Source organism: Garra rufa, chromosome 4, assembly GCF_049309525.1.
Source record: "Garra rufa chromosome 4, GarRuf1.0, whole genome shotgun sequence".
Taxonomy (NCBI): domain Eukaryota; kingdom Metazoa; phylum Chordata; class Actinopteri; order Cypriniformes; family Cyprinidae; genus Garra; species Garra rufa.
The window spans coordinates 13,180,550-13,200,858 of NC_133364.1; the positions used below are offsets into that span (position 1 = coordinate 13,180,550).

Consider the following 20,309-nt stretch of genomic DNA (forward strand, 5'->3'; position numbering starts at 1 on the left):
GTAAAGTTGGAGCTTCAAAACGTCCAAAGCGGGCCTACCTGGCCTACCTGAAGACACGTTTTCATCTGTGTAAGTGCACCAACAGAGTGGTTTTAGTTTGCTGTGACTTGGAGTGAACTCTGCTGCACGTGTTTACCTCTGCTTTCTCACAGGGTTTCTACAACGCAGTTCGTTTAATTGAAAGACATCATGTGTGGTGTTGCAGTGCTTTTCACAGCTTGTTTGATCTTCCAGATAGTGAAGACTACAATGTATTCAGAGGCTGATTTTATGTGTGTGTGTGTGTGTGTGTGTGTGTGTGTGTGTGTGTGTTTGCACAGGAATGCAAGTTCTGGAATGGAACAGCATTTCTTTGACTGGTAAGACGTACGAGGAGGTGCAGGGTCTGGTTGGTCACCAGGTTGGAGAGGCGGAGATATGTATCAGACTGTGAGTGCCAGATTTGAATTATTATTTAAATGTGCTTTAGGTTCTTTTTTCATTTACTTTCTATATGTTTATGAAAGTTGTACAACTAAAGAAATTATTAGTACTTGTTTGGAAGTGCACGTTGTCCTAGAAGCAAAAATGAAACACAGTTCCTAACCCATTTTTATTTAATATTTTGATGTGTTTCTTAATGAAACATGACATTTAATAAGAAGAAATGTGGGGCAGGAATAAATCATGAAAAATTGGGTTACAATTTTTTATGTAAAAAAAGTGTTAGAATTAAAGGGGCTGAAAAAGTGACTTCAACCAAAAAGGAAAATCATTTGAGAGCCAAAAAAGTACATTTTGTACAAAAAGTATTTTAAAGGATTAGTTCATTTCCACAATAAAAATTCATGATAATTTACTAATTCCCATGTCATCCAAGATGTTCATGTCTTTCTTTCTTCAGTCGCAAAGAAATTAAGGTTTTTGAGGAAAACGTTTTCTATATTATGGACTTCAATGGGAGCCAATGGGTTAAATGTCCAAATTGCAGTTTCAATCCAGTTCCAGAGGGCTCTACACGATCCCATCTGAGGAATAAGGGTCTTATCTAGTCAAACGATCAATCATTTTCTTAAAAAAATATACATTTACATTTGCTTTTTAAACACTTACCAACATTAAGACGTAAAGCACAAAGTCAAACAAGTACAAGGTCAGCATTTGTGGTTAGAAAACATAAATTTGTATTTTTTTTTAGAAAATTACTGACGTTTCGCTACATAAGTCCCTTATTCCTCAGCTGGGATCATGCAGAACCCTTTGAAGCTGCTTTGAAACTGCAATTTGGACCTTCAATCTGTTGGCTCCCATTAAAGTCCACTATACACTCTTACAAATAAAGGTGCTTCACAATGCCATAAAAGAACCTTTATGTCTAGATGGTTTCATAAAGAACCTTTAACATCACAAAAGGTTCTTTGTGGCAAAAGAAGGTTCTTCAGATTATAAAAAGGTAAGAAGGAGATGGCTCTTTAAAGAACCTTTGACTGAATGGTTCCTTGTGGAACCAAAACTGGTTCTTCTGTGGCGTCACTGTGAAAAACATTTTAAGCACCTTTATTTTTAAGAGTGTATGGAGAAAAATCTGACATGAACATCTTGGATGACATAGGGCTGGAAACATTGGCTTAACTGAATCTTTGGTCTTTTGACCATCATTTATCTTTCTGTCATCGCCAGTGACCTAAATATGCTGTCTGAATGTGAAAGCTCCCACCTAGACCTTCAAGACCAGACCAAAGGTGAGAACCTCCAGTCAGTGGAGAAGACAATCAAATGTTAATTAACCTAATTAACCTCAGTGGTGCTTTACCACTAACATCTGACTTGCATTTATAATTACACAGGAGACAGACCTCCACGATCACCAGGTGTGGACCCTAAGCAGCTGGCTGCCGAGCTGCAAAAAGTGTCCCAGCAGCAGGTGCCGTCCTCCTCTGCGTCAGCACTGGATAAAGCCTCAGCGTCCGCTGGCTCCAGTGCAGTTCCCAGCCCTGGCCAGCCTGGTTCACCCTCTGTCAGCAAGAAACGTCACAGCAAGGTACCGTGCGTACACAATTATTTTATGCCTTTTTGTGTACAAAGAGTCAAATGCATAACTGTGTCTTTTCTTACTGCTGATGTTTTGTTTCTTAGACATCTGAGGCCGCAAAAACTCAGTCCCACCCAGTGTCAGGAGAGATCCAGGTAGATTTCGGCTCTCATTAACGCAGCAATAAGACTAGCTTATTCAGTGACTTACAAACCTGCATAAGTGTAACTTTCTATAGTTGTTATAAAATAATCTAGTTATGCTCAGCTCAAAAATATTTCTTCAGCTAGAGTGCAGTCTCTATTGTGTAAAGTGAATTAATAGCTCAGAAGCTTGTTTATTAATCTACAGAATGTATTTATGCCATAATCATTAGGGATGTAACGGTATTATCAATATTGTGGTATCGCGATAGGTCTCGATATCATCGTGGTCACATGACAATATGAAACGATAGGTCTTTGGGCAAAAAGTATAGTTTTTAAAATATATTTAAACTTCTTATTCTAACATAAATGTCTTTAAAGTTGTGTTTTAGGCCATTATGCTTTGACAGAGTATCTGTCAAATTAACTAAAACCAAAAACACAACATGACTTAATCCCTTCATCAAATCTGTTTTTGTTGCACCTTTCAAAACAAAGGGCCCACTTCGTTCAGGCGATCAGCTCGTGATCCAGTGTTTTCCGTGCCTCAGAACGGCTTAGTTCACATTGAATGCAATGAACTCATTTATGTGCTGTGAGTTTAGCACGCGTTTGGGATTGCAACGGCCACCAGTTATGCTTTATTTTTGCGGCAGATGATTACAGCATTTTTATTAGACTTTTTTCACTGAAGCTGGAGTTTCCTTCAAAATAAAAGCTCTACTGTAATTTCCGTCAAAATAAAAGCTTAAAAGTGCAGTATGAATTGCTAACAGGCTAACGATGTAAAATGGTAACGTTACTGCAAGTCCAAATTCAAAATATCTCTTTCAAGTGTAGAAATTAGGAAAGAAACTTCCCTACTGTAGTGTAAAGCAAAAATAACATACCTATGAAGTATTTTACAGTGCAACTGTATTTTGATATCGCAATAAATATCGTATCTTGAACTACATATTAAGATATTATCGTATTGTGAGGTTTTGATATTGTTACATCCCTAATATTTATTCATTATTTAGTAGTGCAAAAGTAGAAAAACATTGCTTACTTTCTTTCTTTGATTTTGCAGCTTCAAATAAATTACGACAAACAGCTGGGAAATCTCATCGTCCATGTTCTTCAAGCACGAAATCTGGCACCCCGGGACAATAACGGCTACTCGGATCCGTTCGTTAAAGTTTACTTGCTGCCGGGTAGAGGGTAAGTACCTTGAGTAAAACTCAACTTCTTTCCTTTTTAAGCGCCCTGCCAAAATAGCTATCCAGAGAGTGTGAAAATAAGATGTTAGTATAATTTAATAGCTGGATTCTTGACTTTAAAAAATATAAATCCACCTGTTTCACCCTTGGCACTGGAAATTAAGACTCCCAGAGCTGTTATTCACTCCTAGCTGCTACTTTCCATGAGTTAACGAAACAGAAAATCACTTATCCGGCAGTAATTAGCACCAGGTCTGTGGGAAAGACCTGGAGAGGATTATGCATATTGTGTAAGACCTAGTTTTTAGCTGTGTATGATTGTGTGTGTGTGTGTGTGTGTGTGTGTGTGTGTGTGTGTGTGTGTGTGTGTGTGTGTGTGTGTGTGTGTGTGTGTGTGTGTGTGTGTCCGTGCATTTATATGTGCAGTGAGTGAGTCAGCAAAAGAGGAAAATCAATACCAGTTGAGTTTGTGTGTAAAATGATAGCGCTGATTGATGTTTGCAGGCTGGTGTGTATGTTTGTGTATGTGTGTTTCGGATCATTTCTGGCTCTCATCTGATCATGCAGTACTTGGATTGAACCTACAGAAACAGGAGCTCTCCATTTCTCTGCTCCATATGGGCATGAATGCATGGGCTACTGCAAACACACACACACACACACACACACACACACACACACACACACACACACACACACACCCCTTTGCAGTCTCTCACTCATCACTGATTGTTGTCTGTTTTTGCTGCATGCTGGATCTTCACAGTCAGGTCATGGTTGTGCAGAATGCCAGGTATGTGATTATTTCCTATCATACCAGCACATTATACAAGACTTGGCCATGCTTGGAGATGAATGGCTTAGTGATGTAGTGTTTTGCTCTTTTATATCATCATTATGCATTTGATCATTTTCTCAATGTAGTATATGGTCACTGCAGCAACACAAGTGGGCCTATACTAGATGTCCTCCATTGTGCAAACCATTTGCCACCAGTGTGGGGTGTTTCATGGTTACGTTTGTACCAAATTGATTTCCTACCTGCAACTGAAGGTGACCTCTTGTGGTATGTTATCTAATTGCAGTGCTGAAAACAAAAGAAGGTCCAAACATGTCCAGAAGACCCTGAACCCGGAGTGGAACCAGACTGTCATCTACAAAAATATCCACCTGGAACAGGTGAAATACAAATTCGCAATCATTTGCACACGTCTAGAAAACAAACAGAAACGTCTGATGCTTTTTTTAGTTTGAACATCTCATGTCAGTTTTGAGATTTCAATTATCTGAAAGCTCTTCAGAGAGGATCTCAGGCTTTTGGTGCAAACAGGGAAAAGTCTGTTGTCTCCCAGAAGTGCTTTAGTCTAATTAAGACCAAAGAGCTTCCTGAGTCTGTTGAGCTCTCTGAGGCTGCTGCAGACAGATGTGATTGATATGTTTTTACTGGACTATTGAAGCGAGGCGAGTGGCTCTTAATTGAGAGAGAAAGACAGAATGCAGGTAGATGAGGCTTGTATTGAAAACCATCTGGATTTAATGCTCCAGTGCTGCATATCGTGTTGGAGATGTTTGCTGGTTTAACAGAAAAGAGATGTTTTCTTAATCAGTATTTTTGTCTTGTTTTCCAGTTAAAGCATCTAAACGTTCTAAAAGCAAAATAAATTTACCTCAGAAGCAAAGTTTAAAGGTTCAGAATGTCTCAGAAAGTCTCTTTTGCTCACAGAGGCTGTATTTATTTGAAAATCACAGTTGAAACAGTTATATTGTGAAATATGTTTTCAATTCCAAATAATTGTTTTATACGGAAGCAATTTTCCACCACTGAAATAAAAATGAAAAAAGGTAATTCTCACTTTTTTCTTAGAGTTGTGAGATATAAACTCACAATTGTTAAAAAGTCAGAATTGCAAGATATAAACTTGTAATTCTGACTTTTTTTGTACCTTGCAATTCTGAGTTTATAACACATAATTGCGAGTTATTAAGTCAGAATTAGCTCACAATTCTAAGAAAATGTCCCCGTCAGAATCTGACATTATAATTTGCAAGATTATGTCTCACAATTCTAAGAAAAAAAATCAGATTCTGTCAATTCTGACTTTATTTCTTGCAATTGGACAATATAAGGCACAAGTTTATAATATCATGCAAATCATACTTTTGGGTTTTAAATGGAAGTGTGTTTTTTATAATATAGCTTCTCATGTAAATGTATCTTGTTTAAGGGTGTTTAAAGATGTTTCTACTGAAAAACAAAAAAAAATACGAATAAATTTTTTTTCTGTGTTTATAAGATGTTTCCTTCTCCTCATTTAGAAATGAACTATGGATTAGTTTAGTTTAAGTTACTTAGAATAAGTACATTAAACTAATGTATGGTGATGGGGTCACAAAGTAAATCTTGGCAATGATTACTCTGTGTTTGTGTGGTGTGTGTTTAGCTGAGAAAGAAGACACTGGAGGTCAGCGTGTGGGACTACGACAAGAGCTCTGCCAATGACTTCCTGGGAGAGGTGAGAAGCTGCAAGCTGTAAACACACTTTGAAAGATTAAACACCAAGTCCAATGTGTGTTAAAAGATACACAAGTATATGTATATATATTTAAATATCAGTGGTGTTCAAAATTGTTTTTTTCTATTTTTTTTTTTTTTTTACATTAAAAATTTTATCAGTATTCTGTTTATTAAAGCCCAGTATGAATATTATCAATTTAGTGTGTTTAAGCATTTTACATTTATTTCAAAATAATAACTCAAGGCAGTAATAATTTAAACAATATATTTTATTTGTGAACTTATGTTCAGCTATTGTTTTTAATAGTTAACTTTTAACTATTTTTAAATTTCTCGGATCATTAGCCAGCAAAGCTCTGTGAATATTGGTCACAGAACAGAGATGTACTTCAAATTTCACCAAGCTGATTACTCGCTAAAAACTCCACAGATCATATTTTCAGGCCATTTTAGTCTTATGTAACAAAGTTGTTATATTCAAGTGTGTGAGTTGTTTACTTACTATTTTTAAATTAGACTTCCCATTAACACCTCTATATTGTTCATTCAGACTGATTTGCGAATGTGGAACGCGCACAAATATAAGAGGCAGGGTTTATTGCATGAACCAATCACAGCCGAACATAACCAGTCATATCCAATCATATCACGATGGAGGCATTGCCTCCTCTCACGTGACTGTCCTCTATTGATTCTCAATTACCCCTCACCAAACTCAAACTTATGTATATATATATATATTAATTTGAATTCTGCCAAAGGCATTCAGAATATGTGTGCTACCCAAATAATGACTAAAAGTAAGTCTGAGAACGGGTTTCTCAAGCCAGGTGGCGCATTAGACCAGGGGCTTATCTCCTGTTTCCAAAATGCATCACAAACTGCTTGACAATTGCATTTACAACACAACTATACAAACTTGTGTAACCAACTATTCCTACACTGCATGTACTTCTGCATAAAAGGCTGCACGACGTGCGCGTTGCAGTTAAATGCACAGACGTGCACGGGCATGGATATCTGCGTGCATAGTCTTCGGTTAAACTGCGTTGCTTTTAGAAGCGTCAATTCAGTTGTTGCATATAGTTTAATGTATTTATTTCGGGATTATCAAAGTAAATTATAACTCACGCACGTGCTCCAGTAAAAAGGGTCTAGCAACGCCCCTGCCCTGAAGCAAACCCGGCGGCTTCATAGCTGCATCCATGTTAGCATGTCTCGTTTGATGTGGTAATTTCACAGTAGGCATACACACAGGTTCGAAGACTCGTTCTCGCCCCCAGTGCAATTAGGCTAGGTATACATCCGTGCTAAAATATCAAGGTGAAAGTCATCATAGCTTGCGTAGTATAGACCCAGCTCCCAACCCAACTTTGAGAATAGATTAACGGCAATATTTTTTTTATCGCCCGATAAGAGTCTCACGTTAACGCAGCACGTTAACGCAGCACGTTAACGCCGATAACGGCCCACCACTAATATATATATATTAGTGGTGGGCATAGATTAATTTTTTTAATCTAGATTAATCTAGATTAAACCTTGAAATTAATCTAGATTAATCTAGATTAAAATGACTAATTTAAATTCTGCTGAAGGCATTCAGAATATGTGTGCTACCCAAATAATGACTAAAAGTAAGTCTTTGAGAACGGGTTTCTCAAGCCAGGTGGCGCATTAGACCAGGCGCTCATCTCCTGTTTCCAAAATGCATTACAAACTGCTTGACAATTGCATTTACAACACAATTAACTATACAAACTTGTGTAACCAAGTACTTCTGCGCAAAAGGCTGTACGACGTGCGCGTTCCCGTAAAATACACAGGCGCGCGGGTATGGATAGCCTATCTGCGTGCATAGTCTTCTAATAAACTGCGTTGCTTTTAGAAGCGTCAATTCAGTTGTTGCATATAGTTTAATGTCTTTATTTCGGGATTATCAAAGTAAATTATAACTCAAACTTGAGATTTTACTGGGCCACAGCAGATTTTCATTGGGGCACATGCCCCAGTAAAAAGGGTCTAGCAACGCACGCACCTGCCCTGAAGCGGCTTCATAGCTGCATCCATGTCTGCACGTCTCATTTGATGTGGTAATTTCACAGAAGTTGAAGACTTGTTCTCGCCCCCTACAGTGCAATTCAACTAGATATACGTCATCCGCGCTAAAATATCAAGGTGAAAGTCATCATATCTTGCGTAGTTTAGACCCAGCTCCCAACCCAACTTTGAGAATAGATTAACGGCGATATTTTTTTATCGCGCAATATGAGTCTCACGTTAACGCAGCACGTTAACGCCGATAACGGCCCACCACTAATATATATACATAAAAACACACTACTATCATTGAATAATAATGAAATTGTAAATGTATGTGGCTTTGTAGGTACTAATCGACCTGTCCAACACGGCCCAACTGGACAATGTCCCACGCTGGCTGCCTCTGAAAGAGCAGAGCGAGGGCGAGCACCACCGGCGTTCTCACACGGGACAGGGCCGCCAGCACTCACCCAAACCCCCCGCTGGACACGGAAGCCAGCATTCCCCAAAGACCTCCGGTCACAGCAAGGACGACTCGCCCAAATCCTCGGTCATCAAGAGCCGTAGTCACGGAATCTTCCCTGACCCTGCCAAGGGTAGGACCGCAAGTTGCATGGCACCTCTGCCACTTCTCCTTTCACATATCCAGTCGTGATGTCTTCCTCTTTTCCATCCTTCTACTGCTGTCATTTCTATGCATCTGTCTTCTCTTCCTCTCTCTGTACTGTTCCTGCTTTCATTGGATCTCTCTCCATCTTGTATTACTCGAGCTTCCTAGCTTTGGCTTCTCGCTTTCCATATATGTGTGTTCAGTTCACAACAGCGCTGAGCTCACCAGCGCTTCACTTCAATCACCTCACACAGGGTGTGACAGGGCCGCTCTGACAGGAAGCAGCCTGCTTAGATGCTAACTAGGGCACAATAGTTGGACCTTAAGTATCATATCAGTTGTGTCAGATGGAGACTCAATCATTTCAAATAACCTAACAACGTAATAAATAAGAATGATTTTTGAAGAATTAAAATGAATAAATAGGCAAAAGTAAAGGGAATGAAACGCCCTTGTGGTAATTTGGTTCTGGTTGTTTTAGACACGCAGGTCCCTACTATTGAGAAATCTCACAGTAGCCCCAGCACAACGAAGCCGTCCCTCTCCGAGGGCCAAGCTCGCCCCCACGGAGGCCCTCGTGCTCATGGCAAAAGTGGCACGGCCCGGGCACACCTTGACGATGCCGCGGCACCGGCCGAAGCTGCCGGCCAGCAGCCCCGTCTCCAACCAAGTAAACGACGCAAATAAAAGCTCCACAGCATGGCTGCCTTCGCACTCATCTGTTCCTCCTTCTGTTCTTTTTCACTGCCCTCTTTTGTTTTGTTTTTTTTCCAATCTCTGTTGTTGTTTTCTGGTTTCTCCCGTTTTACTTCCTCTGGTCCCCCTATGGTCACAGTCTGTCACTTCACTTCCAATTCGCCTGTGTGTTCTCAACGGTGTGTTGGGAACTCGTCACGTTTGCACACATACAGAAACAGTTTTATTCTTTTTCCAATATTTTTCAACTCAGAAAACACAATAAAGCTAAACTGCCCAATAAATAATTTATTTAAAAAGTAATAGGGCTAACTGGATCCTTAAAACTCACCCTTTAAAATTCCCGTTCCTGTAGCGCATGGCTTTGATTTCCCAAGGAACACACAATAAGCATATGCATAAAATATTGGTAGATTTTTAAAGAATGGATTAGTCCAGCCTGAAAAATCTTCAAAAATAAGTACAAATTCTGACCTAGTCAGGCACTTTGCTGCCTTTCACAGGATGCTAATTATGATTACCAAGACCTGTTAATCACTGTGAGGAGATCTGACTGCACACGTCAGGCACCTAGTCGGCAGACTTGTCCTTTTTACCCCAAAGAGACGTGTTGAAACCCTGCCAACTAAGTTATTTAAGTAAAATCTGCTCAGTTTCTCGAATGACCATCCCTTACCAGCACACAACACGTAGCAACACGTTTTGCCCACTTAAGCCCTCCACAACAGCCCTAACAAGCTCCTCTTTTATTTGTCCTATTGAGTTGTTTTCTGACCCAGACGGCCGGCTTTTCAGCAGCTTCCCCACTCCACCGAGATGGCCGTGCATGTGGCCGCCCGCTCCTTAAAGCACCATCCCACCCTGCCTCCACTCTCTCTGCGGCTCTCGCTGGCCTACACTGCACCTCAGTCGACGCTGTAAGCGTACTGTGGCTGCATGTGACTATGACCTACAGTAAAAGCTGGTGGTGTCCATGTTGTGACGAGTTCATACTCTGAGTCTCCATCTCGCCTCCCTTCTCCCTTCTCCAAACCTCCCCTCCTTCTCGCCCCCCAACACCGTGGCTGATATATGGCCCCAGCCCAAAATGGCCGCCTCGACCTGAGGCACCACAGGCACAGCGTAGTTGGTGTGCTCACCATTCAGAGAGCCCCGTCCGAGTCGCCGGCCAATGAGATCCCTGACGGCCGTCACCTGACCCTCAGGAAAGCCATGTCTGAAGAGAGGCCGCAGCCGGACGGAGGTGAGAGTTGACGTCTCGTATGATTGCCGATGACAGCAAGAGAGAGAGAGAGAGCGAGAGGATGTTGAGTTACTAACGCACATCTTAACTAGGGGAACTAGCTGAGGATACTCTAGTTGAATTGCAAAGGATGCTTTTGTGCCTGCGAAGGGCACTGCGGGAAGGGGGCGCTCTCCGAAGGGTCTTTCCAGACGAAAGTGAGCAACTGGATCCCCCTTTACACAAATTAGATGGTCAAGGAAGTAAGTCTGCAGTTATGAAGTAATTTGTTTAGATGCTCCTAAACATCCCAGTACTAAATATTCCTTGACATGTAAATAAATTTGAGTTAAAGACACAAAGAAACAATATTTGAATTTTTATGCTTAGCATTAGTATGAATTTTGCTATCAAGTAAAAGGCCTGTTCACACCAAGATCAATTTTTTTTAGTAATTTTTAATGTTTATTGCAACATTTTAAACAATTAACAGGTAAAAGCAAAATTATTCTAATTAAATATTGTGACAAACATGTGAAATTAAAGGGAGAGTTTACCCAAAAAATGAAATTTCTTCTCTGTTATGAACACCCGTCAAAGACTGACAGGGAGGAGAAGAAATTGTCTTCATAAAATTAAGATTGAACCACTGATTTCACATGGACCATTTTAAAAAATGTCCTTACTACCTTTCTGGGCCTTGAATGTGGTAGTTACATTGCTGTCTATGCAGGGTCAGAAATCTCTTGGATTTCATCAAAAATATCTTAATTTGTGTTTCGAAGATCAATGAACGTCTCACAGGTTTGGAACAACATGAATAATTAATGACAGAATTTTCATTTTTGGCTTAACTATCCCTTTAATATATATATAGAGTAAATATATATAGAGTGAAATCACATGTAGGCTGATTTTTCTGGTCGAATATCCATGTTGATATGAACAGGCCTTAATTTTGCTGATTCACAATAGAGTAGCAGTGACGCTTTGTAGTGCAAATACATGCCTTGCAACCTTCGAGGTCAAAGTTTTTCAAGTGATTAGGAGCTAGTGATGCTTACTTTCGACTGGAATCTGCCCTCTGCCACTTCACAGGAAATTCATGCAGCGAGTCTCAGTCTGGTTCAACAGTCCAGCAACGTGCTTTCCTAAAACCAGGGGTCACCTAAAACAGTAGCGCTCACCTGTGATGACAAACGCTAAGAGGGAACGCCGACCCCCTGACCATCTTGAGAGTCTCATTATCCTTTGAGACTGCTTTTGCTACTGTTGCTGAATCTGTTTGGAAAAGACTGTGTGCATGAATTACGCGCCAAAACCATGCATCCCACGTCACACCATCACCATCACTCTCAGTCAAACACTGCATCAACATTTAAAAAATAAATAAATAAAAAATGATTAATCAGAAGTAACCACAAATAAAATAAACTTAGAGAATTAGCATAATGGATTACTTAATGTACAAAACTCAAACACACAGTTTACTAATGAACAGTTTAATTTGTTATGTCTGTGCTTTTGCTTCTGTCATCTGATGTCTGCTTAGCATATCTCTCTCTGTGATATTTCCTTTCATTTATGGAGTGCTGTCATGCTTCTTTAAATGTTGCCAGCAGTATCTATTTGTGTGTATGTATGTGTGCGTGTGTTGGGAGTGGATATGTGGATATCTACCCCTATGATTGATAGTTGAGTAGTGACTCATGCAATTCACATAATCAACTTCAAAAACAGCGTCCCGCAGCCATAGATCTGGTGATGCTCCTGTTACTGCAGCCTCATTGGATAGCGGTCTGAGTGGCAGTGCCTTTAGCCTATTGGATGAAGAGGGCGGGACCAATGCGGTGGATAGTGCAATCTTCCAGGTTCCCAGATTGTGAGTGCTTTTGCATATGACTCACATAATATTTGCTAATCAGTCATGTTTTGTTTGAAATAGCCTACAATTTCATGGTTTTATTTGGTAGCATCTAGACTGCTTTTTTGGTTATTATTTATTCAAATCCCTTCATTTTCTTGGCACACCATCCGTTCTCTGACCTGATGTTATTTATTATTCAGTGGAAAAATTCCAAACGGCACAGAAGCTGTGAAATCCGCTCATGGAGATACAGAGGGTAATGTTTGCACGGGATGTTGTGTGGTTTTGTGATTATTTGTGCATGTTTGTGTCAATAGCAGGGTATTTGGGAGTACAATGTGGCAGCAGTTGAATTTCTTATATGCATACATACAGTTGAGGTCAAAAGTTTACATTCACCTTGCAGAATCTGCTAAATGTTCATTATTTTACCAAAATAAGAGGGACCATACAAAATGCATGTTATTTTTTATTTAGCGCTGACCTGAATAAGATATTTCACATTTCACATTTTCACATACAAGACATTCACATATAGAGTCTCCAGAGAAAATAATTCCTATTGAAATTTTTAAATTTTAAAAATTACCTTTTGCAACAATGACTGTATGATTTTGAGATCCATCTTTCTTTTACACTGAGGGCAACTGAGGGACTCATATGCAACTGTTACAGAAGGTTCAAAAGCTCACTGATGCTTTAGAAGAAAACATGATGCATTAAGAGCCGAGGGCTCTTTGATTTTTATGATCAGGGTAAATTTTACTTATTTTGTTTTCTGGGAAACATCTAAGTATCCTCTGTAGCTTTTGAAGGACAGTTCTAAAAAAAAAAAAATGATATTTAGGCAAAATAAGAAAAATGCACATTTATATTCTGTCCAAAAGTTTACACCCCTGGCTCTTAATGCATTGTTTTTACTTCTGAAGCATCAGTGAAGGTTTGAACCTTCTGTAATAGTTGCATATGAGTCCCTCAGTTGTCCTCAGTGTAAAAAATGGATCTCAAAATCATACAGTCATTGTTAGAAAGTATTCAAATACACAAAAATTCCTGAACCTGAAGGATTTTTCTGAAAAACAGCAACAAGGGACTCGTGATCAACTATCACTAAACAAAATAGCTATGGATCATTCAAGTAACAACACAGTATTAAAAATCTTTTGAATGAGGTAATTTTTATAAATTCAACCATTATTTTCCATTGTAGACTATATGTAAATGTCTTTTATGTGAAATATCTTATTCAGGTTGGTACTGTATAAAAAATACCATGCATTTTTTATGATCCCTCTTATTTTGGTAAAATAATGAACATTTTGCAGATTCTGCAAGGTGTATGTAAACTTTTGACCTCAACTGTGTGTATATATATTTCTAAAATAAGGGTGTAATAATAGTTCTTCCTGGATTCATCTTTTTCCTGTGCATTGTTATTTATCACTGTCTGTATGCTCCTCATGCTGAGAGATTCACAGAATTTGGAAGGAAGATATACAGAGATAACAGATAGGAAGAAGAATTGCAAAATTGACCTGTCTGTGTCTGCCCGGTTAGGTAAGACTCAGGTGATGGGGGAGATAAAGATCGCCCTGAAGAAAGAGATGAAGACAGAGGGAGAACACCTTGTGCTTGAGATCCTACAGTGCAGAAACATCACTTACAAATTCAAGTCTCCCGACCACCTCCCAGGTAACAAGACACATGACTGCAATACACGTCTTGCTCATAAACCTACAGAAACTTACAGAAATGTTTTGATGCATTTCCTGCTGGACTTGGGATGGGAAATCCTAAAGGATTAGTTCACTTCTTGACTAAAAATTTCCTGATAGTTTACTCACCCATATGTCATCCAAGATGTTCATGTCTTTCTTTCTTCAGTCAAAAGGAAATTTTTTCTCCGTATAGTGGACTTCGATGTGGACCAACACCCGCTGATCCCCATTGAAGTCCACTATATTGATAAAAATCCTGGAATGTTTTCCTCAAAAACCATCATTTCTTTTCGACTGAGGAAAGACATGAACATCTTGGATGACGAGTTAATTATCAGGAAATATGTATTCTACGAGTGATCTAATCCTTTAGTACTTAATTTTGATGTTGTTTTACAGACCTGTATGTGAAGCTCTATGTGGTGAATGTGGCCACTCAGAAAAGAATCATCAAGAAGAAAACCAGAGTGTGTCGTCATGATCGCGAACCGTCTTTCAACGAAACTTTCCGCTTCTGCATGAACCCCACAGGTCACTCTATTCAGGTAAGTCAGACATCACTGTACTAGAGTGCTAAAAATTTACCCCGACTTGAAGTCATGGGATTTACAGTCAAACCAAAAATTATTCAGACCCCAGATATATTTATTTTTATTTTTTTTACTAGTTGGTGCAGGACACTATAGTTCATTTTTGTAAGTGAGGATAGCAAAATAAAGTAAACTGTTATATATTATACCAAAACATGTTACATACGTTATCTGACATTTTCAAAATGAATTTATTCTGACACAGTTTAACTCTTGAGTTCTTGTCATATTTTATTACCATTTTCTAAACTATACTGAATAAACTGTGATAATGTGAAAAATGTTGAAGGTTTGGTTTGACTGTATATTTATTTCAACCCTTGTAGCTCTTTCTTGTTTCAAACGGAGGCAAATTCGTAAAGAAGACCCTAATCGGCGAAGCCTACGTGTGGCTTGATAAGGTAGACCTGCGGAAACGGGTGGTGAGCTGGCACAAGCTGCTGGCCAGCACAGCTCAGATCCACTCCTAAAGACGGCGGTCAGATGAGGCGCAAGGACAGACCAGGCAGTGGAGTCGCACATCTCTGCCGCACTCTTTGGGACTAAACTGAGCTGGATTTGGAGGGCCGACACAGGGAGCTTGCCGATTGCACTGGCACGTGTGATTGTGTTAACCCAAGCCATGGAGAAACAGGTGTATAATGGTGTTTACAGAAAGGATCTGACCCTTACTGACAAGACGCAGATCTTTACAGTGGAAAAAGCTCAAAAAATTGAGTCGGAGATTCACACAATGTTCATACGTATATGTGTACATGCACTTTCACAATCACTTATCAACACATATTTATATTGATGTATGTGTGTACATTGGGCCACAACAGACAGTTAGATGATAGAGTGAAAGTTTATTTATCCCGTCTGTGCATTATTCATATGAGAACATTATGATTATTTACAGATAGAGACGAATATCATATACATTATTTTTGTATGATAGAGACGAATTCCGTTTTAGATATTTATTATGTTACATTCCCTCTCCTCTCAGATGTTATTATGTGTTGAAAGAACTGATATTTAAAGCATATTATCAACGGATTAGAAGAGTATTTTATGGTATATATAGACAGATTTCAATGAATGAATTATGATTTATTGGATGTTGTGATGACTTGTTGTGTCCGTATGGTTATTTCCACTCACAGAAGTAACACTTTCGTCTTTCGCTTCATTCAGAGATACAGTTTCAGAGCTTTAGGAATCAAGAAGTAGATAATTACAAACGTTTAAGAAAACTGCCGGTCTAATATGACTCACACTGAAATGAATGGGAAATCGAATAGAAAGTGTTCGCTGATTGTTATGATTTGCGATCTCATTTTGATGAATGTGACAGTCGAAATATCTCCAATATGCAGCAGCATCAGTTGAAAATGTCAAATCCAGCACTGTTATATGATTTGCACTTTTGTGTCTCGCATTTTACGAATGTAGGTTGGAAGCTTTTCCTCAAAACATCCTGCCATTTAAAACAGTCAAACACTGTCAATCCCCCACACAAACTCACACGCATCTCTCTTAAATACTCAAGGATTAGAGTTTGAATGGGTCAGTGTAGTGTCTGTCCGCATACAGTATGTTTTGTTAAAAACAAACTCCTAACACTCAGGTTTCGATGAAAAAGCCTTGCTTAAAAGTTACTGGCTGATCTTTGATCTAAGCAGGTTCAACTCAAAGGCGATAACAATGAGGATCAGGGTGATGACTGCAATGTGTTCATTTTTAATTTAACAGGTCATTTTGGCTAACTGTAACTTTCTTCTTTAGATGTTTAGATGCTGAGTGCACCATTTCATACTTTCTGAAAAGTGTGGCCACTTCGCAAAGCAGACACTTACATCAAATGCCATTAGTGTTATGTTTTTTATTTTTTTATGCCTTTTAACTTATGTATGTATGGATACAAACTTTACAACACATAACCCAGCCATTTTACAGCTCAAGCACTTAAAGATTCACTCAAATGTCCAGCGTTTTTGCCAAACTACCAAAATCCGCAGGTTCTGTGTATGTTATTCTATGCAAGCGAAAAGGCATATTGTTTAGAGGTCGGAGGACAGATTAAGCATTACGAATGAGGACTTTTTTATTTTTCTATGTTTTTTTTCCACATTGTTTTATATATATTTAGTTGTGTCTTTTGCTTGATGCTTGTTTAATTTTTTATTGCTATTTTGAGGTCACAATGAGTTTGCAAAAACGAAGAGTTGATGAATCTATTCAACTATTTAACTGCTAGTATTGAGAATTTAAATGTACATAGCAAATGTGTTTACAGGATCATAGCAGACTGGTCATTTTATGTTGGTCATTCACAGTGTCTGGAAACACAACTGCACTCAGCTTTATATACAATGCTCAGCTTTCACAATATATTCTGATCTCCCAGAATGTGTTATAATTTTTTATGTTCACGAATTGAAAAAAGCATCATAAATCGCCACATGAATTCATCGTAACCGGACGCAGCCTCCTTTGAATAATCCACGCATGCTCCACTTTCACCTCGCCACACTAACTTTCACCTCTGCAAAAATGATTTAAAAAATAAATAAATAAAAACAAGCCGTGTAAATAAAGATAAAAATGTTCTTTTTGTACAAATAGGATCTTGCATTAGTTTTCTGGTTCAGCGAGGAGCATGTGTGAGGGAAAGGAGCAAGAGCGATTGTGTGTTGATCTGTGTGTTACATGTTGTACATGCACTAGGGTAAAAGCTTTCCCCATGCTTGCCTCTGACGGACTGGACTGGACTTGACCTGCACAACAGACACCGATTTAACCCTGTATAATAACAAGCAGATGTTGACCTTACTGACTCCAAGTAGAATCAGGAAACGTATGGTGTTTTCACTTTGGATGTTGCATGTTTTGTTGGTGGTTTGTTCATACTATTTTTGTGTCCAGATTCTATTTACAAAAAGAGAAAAAGATTATGAAAAATTAATCAGATCTAAATATGTATGCTGACTGTACAAAGATATGCTTGTATAATCCGTCTGGTTTTCCACTTAATGTAAACTGATGAAAAAAAAAAATCCAGCTGTCATGGTTTTTGTGGTTGTACACAAACGGTATTGATAAATTATGCAAATTGTGCTGTAATAAAAGGCTAATGCCCCAAGTCTAAATATTAAATGATATATGTAAAGTTCCCCCAGAGGTGGATTCATTTGTAAACCACTTTCACAACTCTATCTATCTATCTATCTATCTATCTATCTATCTATCTATCTATCTATCTATCTATCTATCTATCTATCTATCTATCTATCTGTCTATCTGTCTGTCTGTCTGTCTGTCTGTCTGTCTGTCTGTCTGTCTATTTATCTATCGGTCTGTCTATCGATCGATCTATTTATCTGTCTGTCTACTATCTGTCTCTGTCTGTCTGTCTGTCTGTCTGCCTACTATTTATCTATCGGTCTGTCTATCGATCGATCTATTTATCTGTCTGTCTACTATCTGTCTCTGTCTGTCTGTCTGTCTGTCTGTCTGTCTGTCTGTCTGTCTGTCTGTCTGCCTACTATTTATCTATCGGTCTGTCTATCGATCGATCTATTTATCTGTCTGTCTGTCTGTCTAACTGTCTGTCTGTCTGTCTATCTATCTGTCACTGTCTATCTGCCTGTCTAATATCTGTCTGTCTGTCTGTCAACTATCTATCTGTCTCTGTCTATATGTCTGTTTGTCTATCTGTCTACTATTTATCTATCGGTCTGTCTATCGATCGATCTATTTATCTGTCTGTCTACTATCTGTCTCTGTCTGTCTGTCTACTATCTAGTCAAGTCAAGTCAAGTCACCTTTATTTATATAGCGCCTTTTACAATACAGATTGTGTCAAAGCAACTGCACAGTATTTAAACAGCACAATAGTGTGTAAGTAACGCATTATTGTAACAATCAATTTTCAGTTAAAAGCAGTTCATCAATGAATTCAGTGATATCATCGTCAGTTCAGTTCAAATAGTGTACGATATCGCTGGAAAGTGTCCCCAACTAAGCAAGCCAGAGGCGACAGCGGCAAGGAACCAAAACTCCACAGGTGACAGAAATGGAGAAAAAAACCTTGGGAGAAACCAGGCTCAGTCGGGGGACCAGTTCTCCTCTGGCCAGACCAAACAACAGTTTGTACCAATGTCTGATTGTAGAGAACTCATCAGGATCCTGTGGTGTAGTGCCGATGGCCGTCAAGGTTGGCGAGGTCTTTATTGGTGATCCGCCTTGGAGCTCATCTGGTTGACATCCACGGCTATTGAAGTCATCTCTAGGTGGTGATCCATATTCTAAGCTGGGTACGGACTGGATCCGGGGGACTGGAGTGACCATCTGATCCGGATACAGGCTGGATCTGGTGGCTACGGTGACCTCGGAATAAGAATGAAACAGACTAATATTAGCGTAGATGCCATTCTTTTTACGATGCAACGAGTGCATCAGGTGTTATGGGAGGTGTTTCCGGTTCCGGTTGACCTAATTAATGCAGCCTAACAATCCTTTAACGGATTTGAATTATAGAAATGTGTTAATGATTTTATGTGTAAGCCAGGTTAAAGAGATGTGTCTTTAATCTAGATTTAAACTGACAGAGTGTGTCTGCCTCCCGAACAGTGTTAGGTAGATTGTTCCAGAGTTTAGGCGCTAGATAAGAAAATGATCTGCCGCCGGCAGTTGATTTTGATATCTATCTATCTATCTATCTATCTATCTATCTATCTATCTATCTATCTATCTATCTATCTATCTGTCTATCTGTCTGTCTGTCTGTCTGTCTGTCTGTCTGTCTGTCTGTCTGTCTGTCTGTCTGTCTACTATTTATCTATCGGCCTGTCTATCGATCGATCTATTTATCTGTCTGTCTGTCTAACTGTCTGTCTGTCAACTATATATCTGTCACTGTCTATATGTCTGTTTGTCTATCTGTCTACTATTTATCTATCGGTCTGTCTATCGATCGATCTATTTATCTGTCTGTCTACTATCTGTCTCTGTCTGTCAACTATCTATCTGTCTCTGTCTATATGTCTGTTTGTCTTTCTGTCTACTATTTATCTATCGGTCTGGCTATCGATCGATCTATTTATCTGCCGGTCTACTATCTGTCTGTCTGTCTGTCTGTCTGTCAACTATCTATCTGTCTCTGTCTATATGTCTGTTTGTCTATCTGTCTACTATTTATCTATCGGTCTGTCTATTGATCGATCTATTTATCTGTCTGTCTACTATCTGTCTCTGTCTGTCAACTTTTCTGTCTATCTGTCTTTCTACTATCGGTCTATCTATCTGCCTGTCTACTATCTGTCTGTCTGTCAACTATCTATCTGTCTCTGTCTATCTGCCTGTCTACTACCTATCTATCTGTCTGTCTACTATCTATCTGTCTGTTTGTCCATCTGTCTACTATTTATCTATCGGTCTGTCTATCGATCGATCTATTTATCTGTCTGTCTATTATCTGTCTCTGTCTGTCTACTTTTCTGTCTATCTGTCTTTCTACTATCGGTCTATCTATCTGTCTGTCTGTCTGTCTGTCTGTCTGTCTGTCTGTCTGTCTGTCTGTCAACTATCTATCTGTCTCTGTCTATCTGCCTGTCTACTACCTATCTATCTGTCTGTCTACTATCTGTCTGTTTGTCCATCTGTCTACTATTTTATCGGTCTGTCTATCGATCGATCTATTTAT

At 39.0% G+C, this 20,309-nt stretch overlaps 1 protein-coding gene across 1 annotated transcript in view; it reads left to right on the top strand.

The window, feature by feature from the left end:
* The window catches only part of pcloa (piccolo presynaptic cytomatrix protein a), a 52,634-nt gene extending 34,856 nt beyond the window's left edge, over positions 1–17,778 (top strand). The window contains exons 12-27 of the mRNA XM_073838666.1: positions 321–429; positions 1,660–1,721; positions 1,827–2,020; positions 2,116–2,166; positions 3,230–3,360; positions 4,126–4,152; positions 4,445–4,538; positions 5,801–5,872; positions 8,264–8,513; positions 9,009–9,197; positions 10,305–10,466; positions 12,186–12,327; positions 12,513–12,568; positions 13,870–14,004; positions 14,430–14,575; positions 14,947–17,778. Coding sequence (XP_073694767.1) covers positions 321–429; positions 1,660–1,721; positions 1,827–2,020; positions 2,116–2,166; positions 3,230–3,360; positions 4,126–4,152; positions 4,445–4,538; positions 5,801–5,872; positions 8,264–8,513; positions 9,009–9,197; positions 10,305–10,466; positions 12,186–12,327; positions 12,513–12,568; positions 13,870–14,004; positions 14,430–14,575; positions 14,947–15,090 — 1,964 coding nt within the window. The 3' untranslated portion in view covers positions 15,091–17,778. The remainder of the gene's footprint in view (positions 1–320; positions 430–1,659; positions 1,722–1,826; positions 2,021–2,115; positions 2,167–3,229; positions 3,361–4,125; positions 4,153–4,444; positions 4,539–5,800; positions 5,873–8,263; positions 8,514–9,008; positions 9,198–10,304; positions 10,467–12,185; positions 12,328–12,512; positions 12,569–13,869; positions 14,005–14,429; positions 14,576–14,946) is intronic.
* Positions 17,779–20,309: the final 2,531 nt, after the last annotated feature.